The following is a 12,299-nucleotide window of genomic DNA, read 5'->3' as shown; positions in this document are numbered from 1 at the left end:
AAGGTTTCTGGTAGGTATGTATTAGTATTGCACTTCTTGCAGGTATTCTGCCTTCGCCCCAGTGTACTTTAATGATGGTGCACAGGACATACATGTTATGCTGTTGAGTACTGAATGTCAGGGGAATGATTTTAGGGAGGGTTTGAAGTGGTCTCGGAGGCAGAGGTGTGAACACATTTTGACTGCCTGTTTGTATAGCCTTTGTACCCAGGCCCAGGGGTGTGTTCTTTTCATTCCAGTAGTGACTTCATGCTGCTTGACCCATCTAATGGCGAAGAGACTTCTTAGGAAGACTCCATCACTGACACCGTTTTTTGTATTTCAAAGTTTGCCCAAATGCAAGACTAGGGTTGTTACTTTTAACGATAAGGTAGGGACAGAGTTACTAATGCTTTTCTCGCATGAAGCATCGTTGCCGGGAAACCTAGACTCTTGCTTTCTGATTACCTGCATATTGATTATCAAACGTATTGTCCTTTTCATGCATCTTCATGTAAATCTATTTTGATGCTTCAGGTTCCTGTTGTTTCCTTTGTATTTCTATACCCTCATGCTGAGAGGGGTATATAAGCAGCTATTGTGTGCGTTGTAACACTTTTTGACTAACCTTCATTTGGATGTCAAACTGAGTCATTATTGGGTGTCCCCACTTTGCACGTCAATGCTGCTTAAAAGAACCATTGAAGATTGCCATCAGAGGGTTTTGAACGAATGAGCCCAGGCCCTTCCAAGCAATTAGGTTAGACGTTATCATTGTGGACCCTGTTATGTTCGGTGCAGGGCCCTAGGCCCTCATGCACACTAGAAGAACATACACAGACACAGTTGCTTGTATTGTAAAACTGGCCACGAGCACGTGCACCCGGGCTCTTTTATTAGCCGGGTCACGCCACTCGTGACGCCGGTGGTGGATGGGTGTGGGGTGTGTGTGCCCACTCCCATAAGGGGAGTGGTTATTAGACTAGTGCCTGGTGAGACACTAGAACGTGTCTCGCAGGACACTACATTCCTTTCCAACTTTGTTAAAGAACAAACAAAATGTTGGTCCACCCTGTGGGGACAAAACAATTAACTAAAACACCACAGGGTCCATCAGTCTTCTGAGACAGGTGGCAGGAAGACGCCAGATGTGTGCTGATGACTCTGCCTGCAGCTGGACCTTCATGGTTGGCACTCGTAGTTTAACCTGAACGGTTCAGGACACTACCGCAGGCTTGGAGACATCCACTGCATAGCGACAGTTCACTTGTGATGGCATGTCTTGCATGACTTCCCTTTTGTTGACGTCGGTGATGGTCTGTGGTGAATTCAAACAGTTCTTTCAATGGGATGCGTTGTGAGCATGGACGGAGTGGTGACGGTTCGTGGAGGTGTTGCCTGAGCACTTATCTCTGTGGACCATTTTGGCTGTACCCACTGAGCCATCGGTGGGGCAAAGTCTCTTTTCACTCTCCTGTCTGGAGAGGCCCATTCCCGGGGTTGCTGCGGGACTGCAGGAAGGCTACACTGGGGCCACTTGTGTGCCGACTGGGGCAGCTGCAGGACCACCTAGGAGCCGTTGTTTGGTAGCACGCACAACCCTCTAGGGTGGAGGTGTCTTGGCCGATGCTTGCTCTCACTACCGCGGTTCAGGGGTGTGCCCAGTTCACAAGTAGCTTCTGGTCTCTTCTCTCCGCTGGTGTGGCAACAGCGTGTGACTCCAGTTCATCGATACTCTGGGAGTGGTGTTTGACGCATGTGGTGATGGCTGGCGTGATGGCGGCTGCCAGCCATGTGGTGACTCAGGATGACAGGTGGTGGTGACGTGCTGGGAGAGTTGGATGTCAGGAGGGACTTGGTAGCCCTGTGCCTCACCTTGTTGAGGTTGAGTTTCAGTGACGGCGTCACACGTAGTGTGTGGATCCTCTCTTGCCTGGCTTGGGATCACTGACGACTCCGTCTTGAGGCGGTGTGAGGAAAGACACTTGATACCGATCTTCACCCGTGGCATCTGCTGTCAGGAGCAGGGATGCCGTTTGACTTAGACTGCTGACACTCTGGGATGGACAATCGTCTGGGGATGCGTTGGGATGATACACGGTTTGCGTTTGCTGTGGCTTGTGTTCGGCTCTCCCGTGAGACTGTATCCAGGGACGCCGATTGACGCTCACCTGGGGCAGTGGTGGGATGAGACTCGGTTCTCACTTTCTGCCGCTTTCGTGTGGTTATCCTTGGTGCTGTCGCCAGGGCCGTCGGTCCACCTTGGTGTCTGTCTGGTGTCTTTGGAGGTGTTCTTGGGTTGTGGTGCTACGAGTCCTTGTGATTCTCCTCTTGTTGTCTTTGACACACCTGTGGGAGTCCAGCTCTTCTGGGTAATACAATTTCCACTTTTCTTCTTCTGAGGCAGTGACATGCCACATGTTCCAACAAGGCCAACGGGCCTATTAACTTCAATGGTCTTTGAACCATTCCGGCAAACCTTCAGTCGCTCTTATCGGCTGCATGGCGGGCAGCCAATCATCTTTGGTGCTTCTTCTTTGGGTGTTCCCTCTCCAGGGAATAGCTTCCACGGACGGTGGTAAGCTGTGGTGGCGGCTAGCCACTTGTGGTGTACGACTCTCCTCTTGTCAGCCTTGGGTCACGGACGACTCCTGCTTGAGACAGTGGGAGGGAGGACACTGTGTTGCTTCTGGCCCTTTCCGGGCTCTGTTGCTACTGTGGAGATGTATGGACTCTCCCGGCATGTTCCAGCAGTGCTTCTTTTCTTTTCTTTTTTTTTGTTTGGAGAGGTCTCTCTCTCCTGGGCATTCGCTCATTCTGACAAACTTCTGGGAACTTGCGTTGAACATCTCGGGCATTCTTCTAGGGCGCCCTCTTGTGGAGCTTTGCATGCTCATCTTCCTGGCTTGCGGTGATCTTAGTTCACCACTGGGAGTATGCAGCGCAATTTCCTCACTTGCAGTGGTGTCTCACATCCACTGAGGGTTGTGCACGCCGTAGATGTTCTCTTTGCACTTAATCCTTTCTGGTGTTGGAAGAAGGGCATCTGTGGTGCTGCTCCATTCATTAAGGGGTGCATTGTCTCTGTATACCTTGCATCTGGGTTCCCTCTGTATGCAGTCTTGCATTGTCCCTGTGTCTCTTGAGACAGTGCTTTCTGCTGGCTCCTTTTGGTGCCTGCTCTTTTCTCTTGTGGTGATGTCCGTTCACTGCTGAGGGTGGGTGACAATTCCTTTGCTTGAGGTGGCATCGGGCAGCCAGTGGGAGTTGAGCGCTCTGTGCCTGTCCACCTCGTAATTTCAAGTGGGGCTTGCTTTCCTTCTTGAGCTTTGGTGCTCTTCTCTGCTTGATGCTGGTGTAGCTTTGGGCTTCTTGGGGCTCTTGGCGAGGTGTGCCAGTCTTCCTCGTTTGAAGGTATAGGCAGCTCCTTGGTGCATGTGGTGCACTCTTCAGTCTTGGCTGTGTCTCTCGTGGTGTCCCTTCTGCTGTTTTGGTCAAGGACATTGGCGCTCTCCTTCTATCACTGGTTGGGCTCCAGCAGTTCTCATGGTGCTGCATTAATATCCTCCTGGCACACAATGACCTTTCCGTCCCATGGCTCATTGCTTTTAGTGTAGTCTCTCTCTGCTGTGTACCTTTTCTGTTCCACTCTCTTTTCTTTAGGGGCGTAATACCACAAATTAGCCACTAGATGGCAGTGAGGCTCTAACAGCTTCCTAGGGCTGCAGACCTCGTGTGATTTTCGGGACCTGTCCAGTGCACCGGGTGACCAGATTATGCATGCTCCTTCTGTCTCTGCTGGTTAGGAGCTACAGACGGCCACAGCCGCTTCTTGACATGGAAACTTGCAGGGGTATGGCTGCTTTCCTCCAGGTCCTTCTTGCAAAATGCTGGGACTCCTGCCGTGGCTCCCCGGGTGAGACCTCTCTATTTTACTTTCTTTCCTTTATTTTTTCCGCACACACACGCCCTGGGCACTGACGCTGCACTCCTCTACACCTCCGGCAGCGCTCCTATCGGCCCCAGCAGCTTCACACACACCGGGCCTCAATTTGTTGCCTCTTTATTTTCCGGGCAGGGCAAGGATCACACAAGCCTTCGGAGGTACACGCCCCCTGCGGGGAGTCTTTGTACTTTCTATTTGGGCGGCGCTGGGCGCACACTGTCCCTCGGTGTACTCTGCCTCTCGCAGCAGGTTCATCGCTGGGACCCGCGTTGTTGTAGGCAGTCTTTGCTGGGGGGCTGGCATCAGTACATGATGGCCGCTCTGACCAACCACAGGCCGCCCGCTGTCTCCTTTCACTGCTTCACCCCCTACTGCAGCAGCTCTCACAGTTCATAGGCTGCGGGGGGGGGGGGGCGGTAGGAGCTGCCGCTGGGAATTGCGTAGTGTCACAGCGGGATACTATTCACTGTCCATGCGGGTGGGCTCCGCTTCCATTTTGTGATTCTAGAAGGACTTTTGCAGATGCATGCTGTGGCTCCCTTTGCACGCCCCGCCGTTGCTCACCTTTTATTTATTTATTTTCGTCGGGCATCACTCGGCCTCACAGCAGCAGTCTGCGGCGGCGGCGGCTGCCGTCTCAGCAGTCCGGTCCCTCCCGCCTGGTCTTCTGCCCTCCCCATCGCCAGATTCACGGGCAGCCGGTCCGTCCTGTGCGGGTTGGGCTCCCTCTCGACCTCTTACACCCCCGGGGCTCTTCTCATGCCCTTGGACTGTCCAGCGCTTTGGCAGGAGGGCACAGCCGATGCAAGCACTGCAGGATCGGGGTGAGCTCCCGACCTCCTCACCTTCACCCTGGGGCACTTCACACTCCCCCGCGGGTCTTCACTTCGGTGGGGGTGGGCCCGAGCACCTCACACGCCATGCGGGCGATCAGGCGCTTCTCTCACCTGCTCCAGGGGGTGCCCTCGCCACGGGCAACATACTCCCTCTTCCACCACCTCCAAGAGGGCGGCTAGACACGCGGGATTAGCCAGCTCGTCACCAATGTTATGTTCTGTGCAGGGCCCTAGGCCCTCGTGCACACTAGAAGAACATACACAGACACAGTTGCTTGTATTGTAAAACTGGCCATGAGCACGTGCACCCGGGCTCTTTTATTAGCCGGGTCACGTCACTCGTGACGCCGGTGGTGGATGAGTGTGGGGTGTGTGTGCCCACTCCCATAAGGGGAGTGGTTATTAGACTAGTGCCTGGCGAGACACTAGAACGTGTCTCGCACGACACTACAGACCCAACCAAAGCTCCACCATCAGTAATCCAGCCCGTCCCTTAACTCTAAACAGAGAGTGGGTGAGCCCAAACCTGGCAGGAGAGGAGCACCCGATTTCTAGACGTCCTCGCATTCTGCCAAATTTGAAATGACCTTCTAAGCCTGTAATAGTCACATGTACTCTGAACCTGCTACCCCCCATCACCCAGTCTGTTGCTCATGAAACTGTCTAGTACGTGATTGTGAAAGGAGTTTTAAAGTCATGACAACTTTACTTACAGCCCGTAGTAGCAGTGCGCTGCACATAGTACCCAATTATTGGTGATGATAGTCCCTCCACAAATGTGCTGTCCATCCACCTGCACACTGGCCTGCCATGGCCACGCCCCGTTCACGGCATCCTGTCCGTTCACAATACGGTCGGAAACCACTGGTCTCCCACACTCTAGAGGAAAACAAACCAGAGATTAGTTACTTAACTTTACATTCTGGCAATTCAGGCAGAGCTGAGGGCGCAGAACAAAATTCACAAACTTACAGCATTCTGGATTGGAGTCATTCAAGAGCTCTAGCGGTATTAATCACAATGCCTGTTAATAACAGGGTGCGTGCGAAATTTGCATAATTTACTTTTGAGTAACTGTGCGACATTTCAGGAAAATTGCACTGAAATATGTGTAATAATGTATATGTGTCATTTAGGGCTATATTTTATAGCAAAATGTGTCCTTGCGTCAATTTTTGACGGGAGGAGGCGTCTTGCTCTAAAGAAGCACACAAATCACAACTGCCACAAGCAACAGCTACCATGCGCCTTTTGGTTGTTCATACTGCCCCCGCTCCATTTTTTTATAGGACGTTGATGTAATTGCGCAAGTTGTGTAATTGTGTAATTCCAGGACTTTCATGTAACAAGAATAATGAAAAAGTTCTAAAATTACGCAAGATTACGACATTCGAAATTACAATTTTACCCCGGCAAAAAGTTAAAACAGGATTTGCCTCTTCTGTCTCATAAGGAGCCGACACATTCAGGGACAGGAATGGAAAAGGGGCGACCGCTCGGTCCCCCCGAACGTATGGTTGGGTGCCCCGAACCTCCCGGGAAACCATTTTGGGCGGGGTGGGCGTAGCCCGGCTGGTATGCCCGAAGTGGCGTAGCCGGGGCGCGCCTTCCCCCGCCCGAGAGAGGTTGTCCTAGACACCTCGACGGAAGACCACGCCCCGTAGGCGTATCGGGGACGGGTACACGCCCTCCCGCAGAAGGATAAAGGAGCGGGAATCCAGAAGATCGTCCTCTTGTTCCTCGGATCGGAAGGCTGCACCCCCTCGTTGCTCGTGAGCCCTCGACGGAACAAGCAGCAATTTTGAACGTGGTAATCCTGTTTTTTCTCTTTCAGTTTCGAAGGACCTTGTGGATCGACCAAGGGCGGAGGACTCGAAACCATGCCTAGCAAGAAAGCAGGAAAGGGTTCCGAGACAGAAAGGGTGTTACGCCTGTTGTCGAACCGGATGGCTTGTATGGACCGAAAGCTCGGTCAGGTCCAATCACTCGGTAGAGGTTTGGCGGAGGTGAACAAGCAATTGGCCGCATTGAATGACCCAAGTCAGCCGAAAAAGGTAATAGGCCCGGCCTTGCCGGGAGTTGTCCCCGGGGTTAGAGGGAAGCGGGTAAAGGAGAGGGCTGTTTCGGGGGGGGTCCCAGTCTCAGCGGTACCCCCTATCACCCCCCTCGTACCAGCTGAGAACCCAGATTTAGGCCAGCCGATCCCGGTGGTGATAACCCCGGCCGAGGATGATGAGATGCCCCCAGAATTGGCCGCACAGTTGACGGCATGGCTTAAGTCGAAGGTGGGGGGCACAGTGAGCCCGGGAGATCCGGCCGAAGAAGCCAGAGTACTAATAAAGCAGTTACGGCAATCGAGAGATGTCGCAAAGGCGAGTGTTCCTCTTGTTCCCCCACAGGTGGCACCTGGAGTACCAGCAGCTGGTCAAGAAAAGATGGCGGCAGCAACGGCCGATCCGGGTAAGCTCGCATTGCCGGTGGTGGGGGAGGGTTCAATACCCTCAAGGCGGGAAAAGGTTGCACAGCACATTCGCATGGCCACGAAAGAGTTAATATGGGGAGACAAGTATGTCAACATGTTTTCATTGTTAACTGACCATCGCGAGTTGGAGTATGCTAAAACGCAGAAAGATTTGTGGCACCCGAGTGTTTGGCGCGCCAAGATGGCCGAGTTCAGGGTGGATGAGACAGTGACGAACTGGGTTAAGGCCTTCTCGATATTTACCGCAGTAATGGGGGAACGTAAACCTGAGGTTATGACAGAGTTGGTTTGCTATCAGAATCGTATTATGGATTTTTATTCAATGTATGAGGGAGAAGAATGGAAAGGCTATGACATGAAGTTCCGTAAAGCAAAAGAATATGATGCTTCTTTGTCTTGGGATTGTTTGGACTCGGTGTCATGGCACAAGCAACTCCTGCCAGGGGCGACAGGTACGTCCTCGCCAGGCGGGAGCGGGTCCGGAGTGGTCCGCCAAAAGCCCGGGGTGCCCTTTCGAGCAGGCACAGGTGGGGGCTACCAGCCTAGAATTGGCGGGAATGGCGGAAAAGGGGGGGTCTGTTGGGGCTTCAATCGAGGCAACTGTAACAGATCACAGGGGACATGCAAGTTTAAGCATGTGTGTGCCGGCTGTGGGAATTCCTCACACCCGGAAAGTGCATGTAGATCAAAAAATGGCGGGACGGGGGGAAAAGGTGGGTCTAAGCAGGAGTGAGGTAGACCTTTGTGACCGATTGCCCACACCCGTTGATCTCATGGTTATGATTCCGTGGTTAAACAAATACCCTGATCATGTATCCGCTGGGGTGTTGAGGAAGGGATTCTTGCATGGCTTCCACATCCCAGTGGGGGATTTTCGGGGGAACTCCTTTTGTAGAAACCAGTTATCGGTACAGCACAACCCAGTCGTGGCAGAAAAGAAAATAGCAAAAGAAGTCAGTTTAGGGAGAGTGGCTGGGCCCTTTCATTGCCCGCCGGTGGCCGAGTTCATCTGTTCCCCGTTAGGGGTTGTCCCGAAGAAAGATCCCGGGGAGTTTAGACTCATACATAACCTTTCTGCTCCTAGGGGTTCCTCGGTGAATGATGCCATTGACCCAGAAGTTTGTTCAGTACGATATGCATCGTTCGACGATGCCGTGGCCATGTTGAACCACCTAGGCCCTGGGGCGCTGATGGCGAAATGTGATATTGAATCAGCGTTCCGGTTGCTTCCGGTGCACCCGCAGGATCAGCGCCTGCTAGGTTTTGCATTTCAGGGAAGTTATTACATGGATAAATGCATGCCCATGGGTTGCTCCATTTCTTGTGCTTATTTTGAAATGTTTAGCTGTTTTTTGGAATGGGCCTTCACCGAGGCTACAGGGCATAGACATGTTATGCATTATCTGGATGACTTCCTTTTCTGGGGGCAGCTGGTGATACGAACTGCGCACAGGCGCTGTATGATTTCTGCATTCTTATGAGTAAATTTGGGGTCCCATTGGCACCAGGTAAGACGGTTGGACCATCTACTTCACTGGAGTTTCTGGGAATTGAACTCGATTCTGTGGAGGGGTGTTTCCGATTACCAATGGAAAAGGTGGTCAAGTTCCGGGCTTCCTTGATGCAATGCATGGATGGGGAGAAAGTGACCCTGCACCAGTTACAACAAACGGTGGGTCAGCTTAATTTTGCCTTAAGGGTGATGCCTATGGCCCGCCCCTTTTCGCGCTCTATCGCGCAAGCAATGGTAGGTCTCAAAGAGGGTCACCACCGTACGAGACTGTCGGGGGAGGTTCGCCAGGATATGCGTATTTGGTTGGCATTTCTGGCGGACTTCAACGGTCGAGTCGTGTGGAACTCCCCGCCAGAGTCTTCGGAGGAACTAGGTCTATGGACCGACTTGGCTGGGAGCGTGGGTTTTGGCGCCATCTTGGGTAATCGATGGTCGGCACAAACATGGCCAACATGGTGGCACTCCAACGGTCTCACAGGTAACATTGGGTTCCTGGAGTTATTCCCCATCTGGGTTGCTTTGATGACATGGACTGACGACTTCAGGGACCGCTCGGTGGTGTTTTGGTCTGATAATATGACTGTTGTCGAGTGTATTAACCAACAGGCAGCACGCTGCAAATTGATCCTAAGATTGTTGAAAGAAATTGTGCTGCTTTGCATGAGATGGAATGTACAGTTCAGGGCGAAACATGTGCCAGGTGTACTGAATCATGCGGCTGATGCACTCTCTCGTTCACATATTCAGGCATTCAGGGGTTATCTGCCCACTGCGGACCTAGAGGCAGCACCATTCCCCGAAGCAATGTGGCTAATCGGTGCCCCGGATTACAAGACCACGTGGCAGCGAGTGTAGCCCCCAGGACAAGGAAAGCATACGAAGGAGCGTTTTGTTCCTATTGCACATATTTGGGTCCCACAGAGAGTCGGAACTGGGGTCAGGAGGAATCCTTCCTGGGGTACCTGATTGCACTGCACAGAGAGGGCCGATCAGTGGCAACGGCCAGTAGGCATAGGGCGGCCATTTCCTTCATGGCCCAGGTACACGGAATAAGGGGCCCTACAGGTTCCTTTTTGGTGAAGAAAGCCCTTCGCGGCTGGAAGCGCCTTGAGGGTTGCAAGCAAGATACGAGGCACCCGATTGGCTTAGACAGACTGTCTCTGCTTTTAGCAAAGCTGGATGAGACGTGTTCCTCCCATTTTGAAGCAGTTCTGTTCCGGGCAGCGTTCACATTGGCATTCCATGGGGCTATGAGGGTGAGCGAACTGGTCGCAAGGAACAAGAAAGATATGGAGGGAGGCTTGTGCAGGGATCACATCCAAATAAGGGGTGATTCGATGGTAATCGTGATAGCCATGTCCAAGACTGACCAGGGGGCTATGGGAAATAGTGTTGTCATACAGCGCAAACGTGGGTCCCCCATCTGCCCGTTGAAGTGCGTGGAAGACTATTTGGCGCTAAGAGCGGCCGCATGGGGGGGAGTTTGCTCCGACATGAGGATGGCACCCCACTGACGAGATTTCAGTTTCAGAGGGTGCTAGCACTGGCAATCGCTGACGCGGGCATGGACCAGTGCGATTTTGGGACCCACTCCTTTAGAATAGGGGCCGCTACAGAGGCTACAGCCAGGGGTCAGAGTGCTGAGGAGGTGAAACAATTGGGCCGTTGGTCCTCGAATTGCTTCAGGAGGTATGTGCGATTGCACATGTTGTGAGTGATCAATTGACATGCACTCATGTTTTCTGTCTTTTGTTTACTTTACAGTTTCGCGAGCCTGCCCGCGGGGCGGAATTGGAGGTCGACCCAGCATCAGGAGACCAGCGGTCAGAGGCCACCGACTGGAGAGAGGATGGTATGGGTCATGGGCCACTCATACGTGAGGCGCGCCGGTGACGTATTCAAGGAAGGTGACGCGATTCACGCACCTGGGGAATACGGGTTCAGAGTGGCCTTCCATGGGAAGGGTGGGCTCAATTTTGACAACTTTGAGACATTTTTCGAGGGACTTCTAGGGCGGCATAGGTCACCGCCATCTGTAGTCATAGTACACCTGGGAGGCAACGACTTGGTGACACTGGGTAGACGAGTGTTACTTGAACGAGTTTTGTCGGCTGTTAGCTGGTTGGCTAAAAGAGTCCCGGGGTGCACGATTGCCTGGTCCCACATGATTCCTAGAAGGAGGTGGCAGGGGGGCCTTTCGGTGTCAGCACTGAACCATTCAGTTAAACGGGTCAATAATAAAATTGGTAGATTGTTCCGTTCTGCACAGTTGCATAACATTCCTCATGGGTGTATTCGTGGTGATCATATGTATCTGAACGATGGGGTTCACCTGTCCAGGGAGGGGAATGACTTACTCATAGGAGACTTCATTGCATGGCTAAGGGGTTTGAGGAAGCATGACCTTTAGGAGGAGTTGGGGGGACCGGATAGTCGGTCAACTATCCGGTCTGTGGCGGTAAGGTCATGATCGGTGAGCAGTAATTTCAAGGTCCCTAGAGTGGGGCGCCACCCACAATGGATGGGAGCGCCCTTCCACGGGGAGGCGGCACCCACTAAGGATGGGGCGCCTATGGGGAGATGGCCATGGGCCCCTCCCAGGGGGGGAGGCGGTTAGATGCCCCTCCTACTAACTTCCCGGGGGCCGGATATCCGCGACGGCGGATAGAGAGTGTGGGGATGGGGGGAGAGTCCACGCTGTCCTTCCTACAGAGACCTCATACGGGAACTCGGACGACCCTTAAGATGGCGTCGGGTAGTAAGGTGGCCCCCACCACGACAAGGGAAGTCACAGTTGGCAATGAGGGTAGAGCCCTCTGCGCATGCGCCGCTCACACAGTGAGGGCGGGAGTCTGGTAGTAGGGATCTGACACCGGTTAAGACCTTGCCGTTGGCCCTTAATGCTAGGATGTACAATTTGAGTTAGAGTGTATGCATTTTCAGGATGTTAGCCAAAAGTACATGACTGCATCGAAATGTAATAAATGACAAATTGTACATAATGCATAATGATGAAACTTTTATTTAATGTTTTAAATTTTATTTCATATTTTAATAAATACGGCCGGGAGGGTGACTCCCTCCCGCCTTCCAAAAGTTCAACTATTGTCCGACTTCCCATCCTTGGGGATATGTGTTGGGAGGGGGTGGCGGGCATCCCGGCCATATGCAAGAATTCGCTTGACATTGAGCTGCGTAGTACACCTAGAGTAAATGCATCTGATCTACTCATCAAATAATTTGAAGAGAAAAATCTCAACGCAACAATGAATTCACCAATCAGTTATGAGGGCAGCAACTCCTAGTGCGTGCAAGACAGTGATCTGTAGAGCACTAAATAATGGAAGCAATTATAACAGATGGGAGGATGAATCTCACGGAGGTACAGCTCCCCATGATGTTGGGGAATCTGGCATTAATGTGTACTGTCACTTACGAATGCAGCAGTTACAAAATGGTGCCGCAGTGTCTAATTCTAGCAGGTGCAGCAATCACAAGCGGGATATTTGCAAGATTCTTAATTGAGAGCAAATCTTTTGGACA

At 52.3% G+C, this 12,299-nt stretch overlaps 1 protein-coding gene across 1 annotated transcript in view; it reads right to left on the bottom strand.

Annotated features, from left to right (window-relative positions):
- Positions 1-12,299, bottom strand: part of LOC144769140 (serine protease 33-like) — a 135,004-nt gene that overhangs the window by 109,845 nt on the left and 12,860 nt on the right. Inside the window, exon 2 of the mRNA XM_078653149.1 lies at positions 5,475-5,640. Coding sequence (XP_078509275.1) covers positions 5,475-5,640 — 166 coding nt within the window. The remainder of the gene's footprint in view (positions 1-5,474; positions 5,641-12,299) is intronic.

This window comes from Lissotriton helveticus, chromosome 7, assembly GCF_964261635.1.
Source record: "Lissotriton helveticus chromosome 7, aLisHel1.1, whole genome shotgun sequence".
Lineage (NCBI taxonomy): Eukaryota > Metazoa > Chordata > Amphibia > Caudata > Salamandridae > Lissotriton > Lissotriton helveticus.
This window is presented reverse-complemented; position numbering and strand designations above follow the sequence as displayed.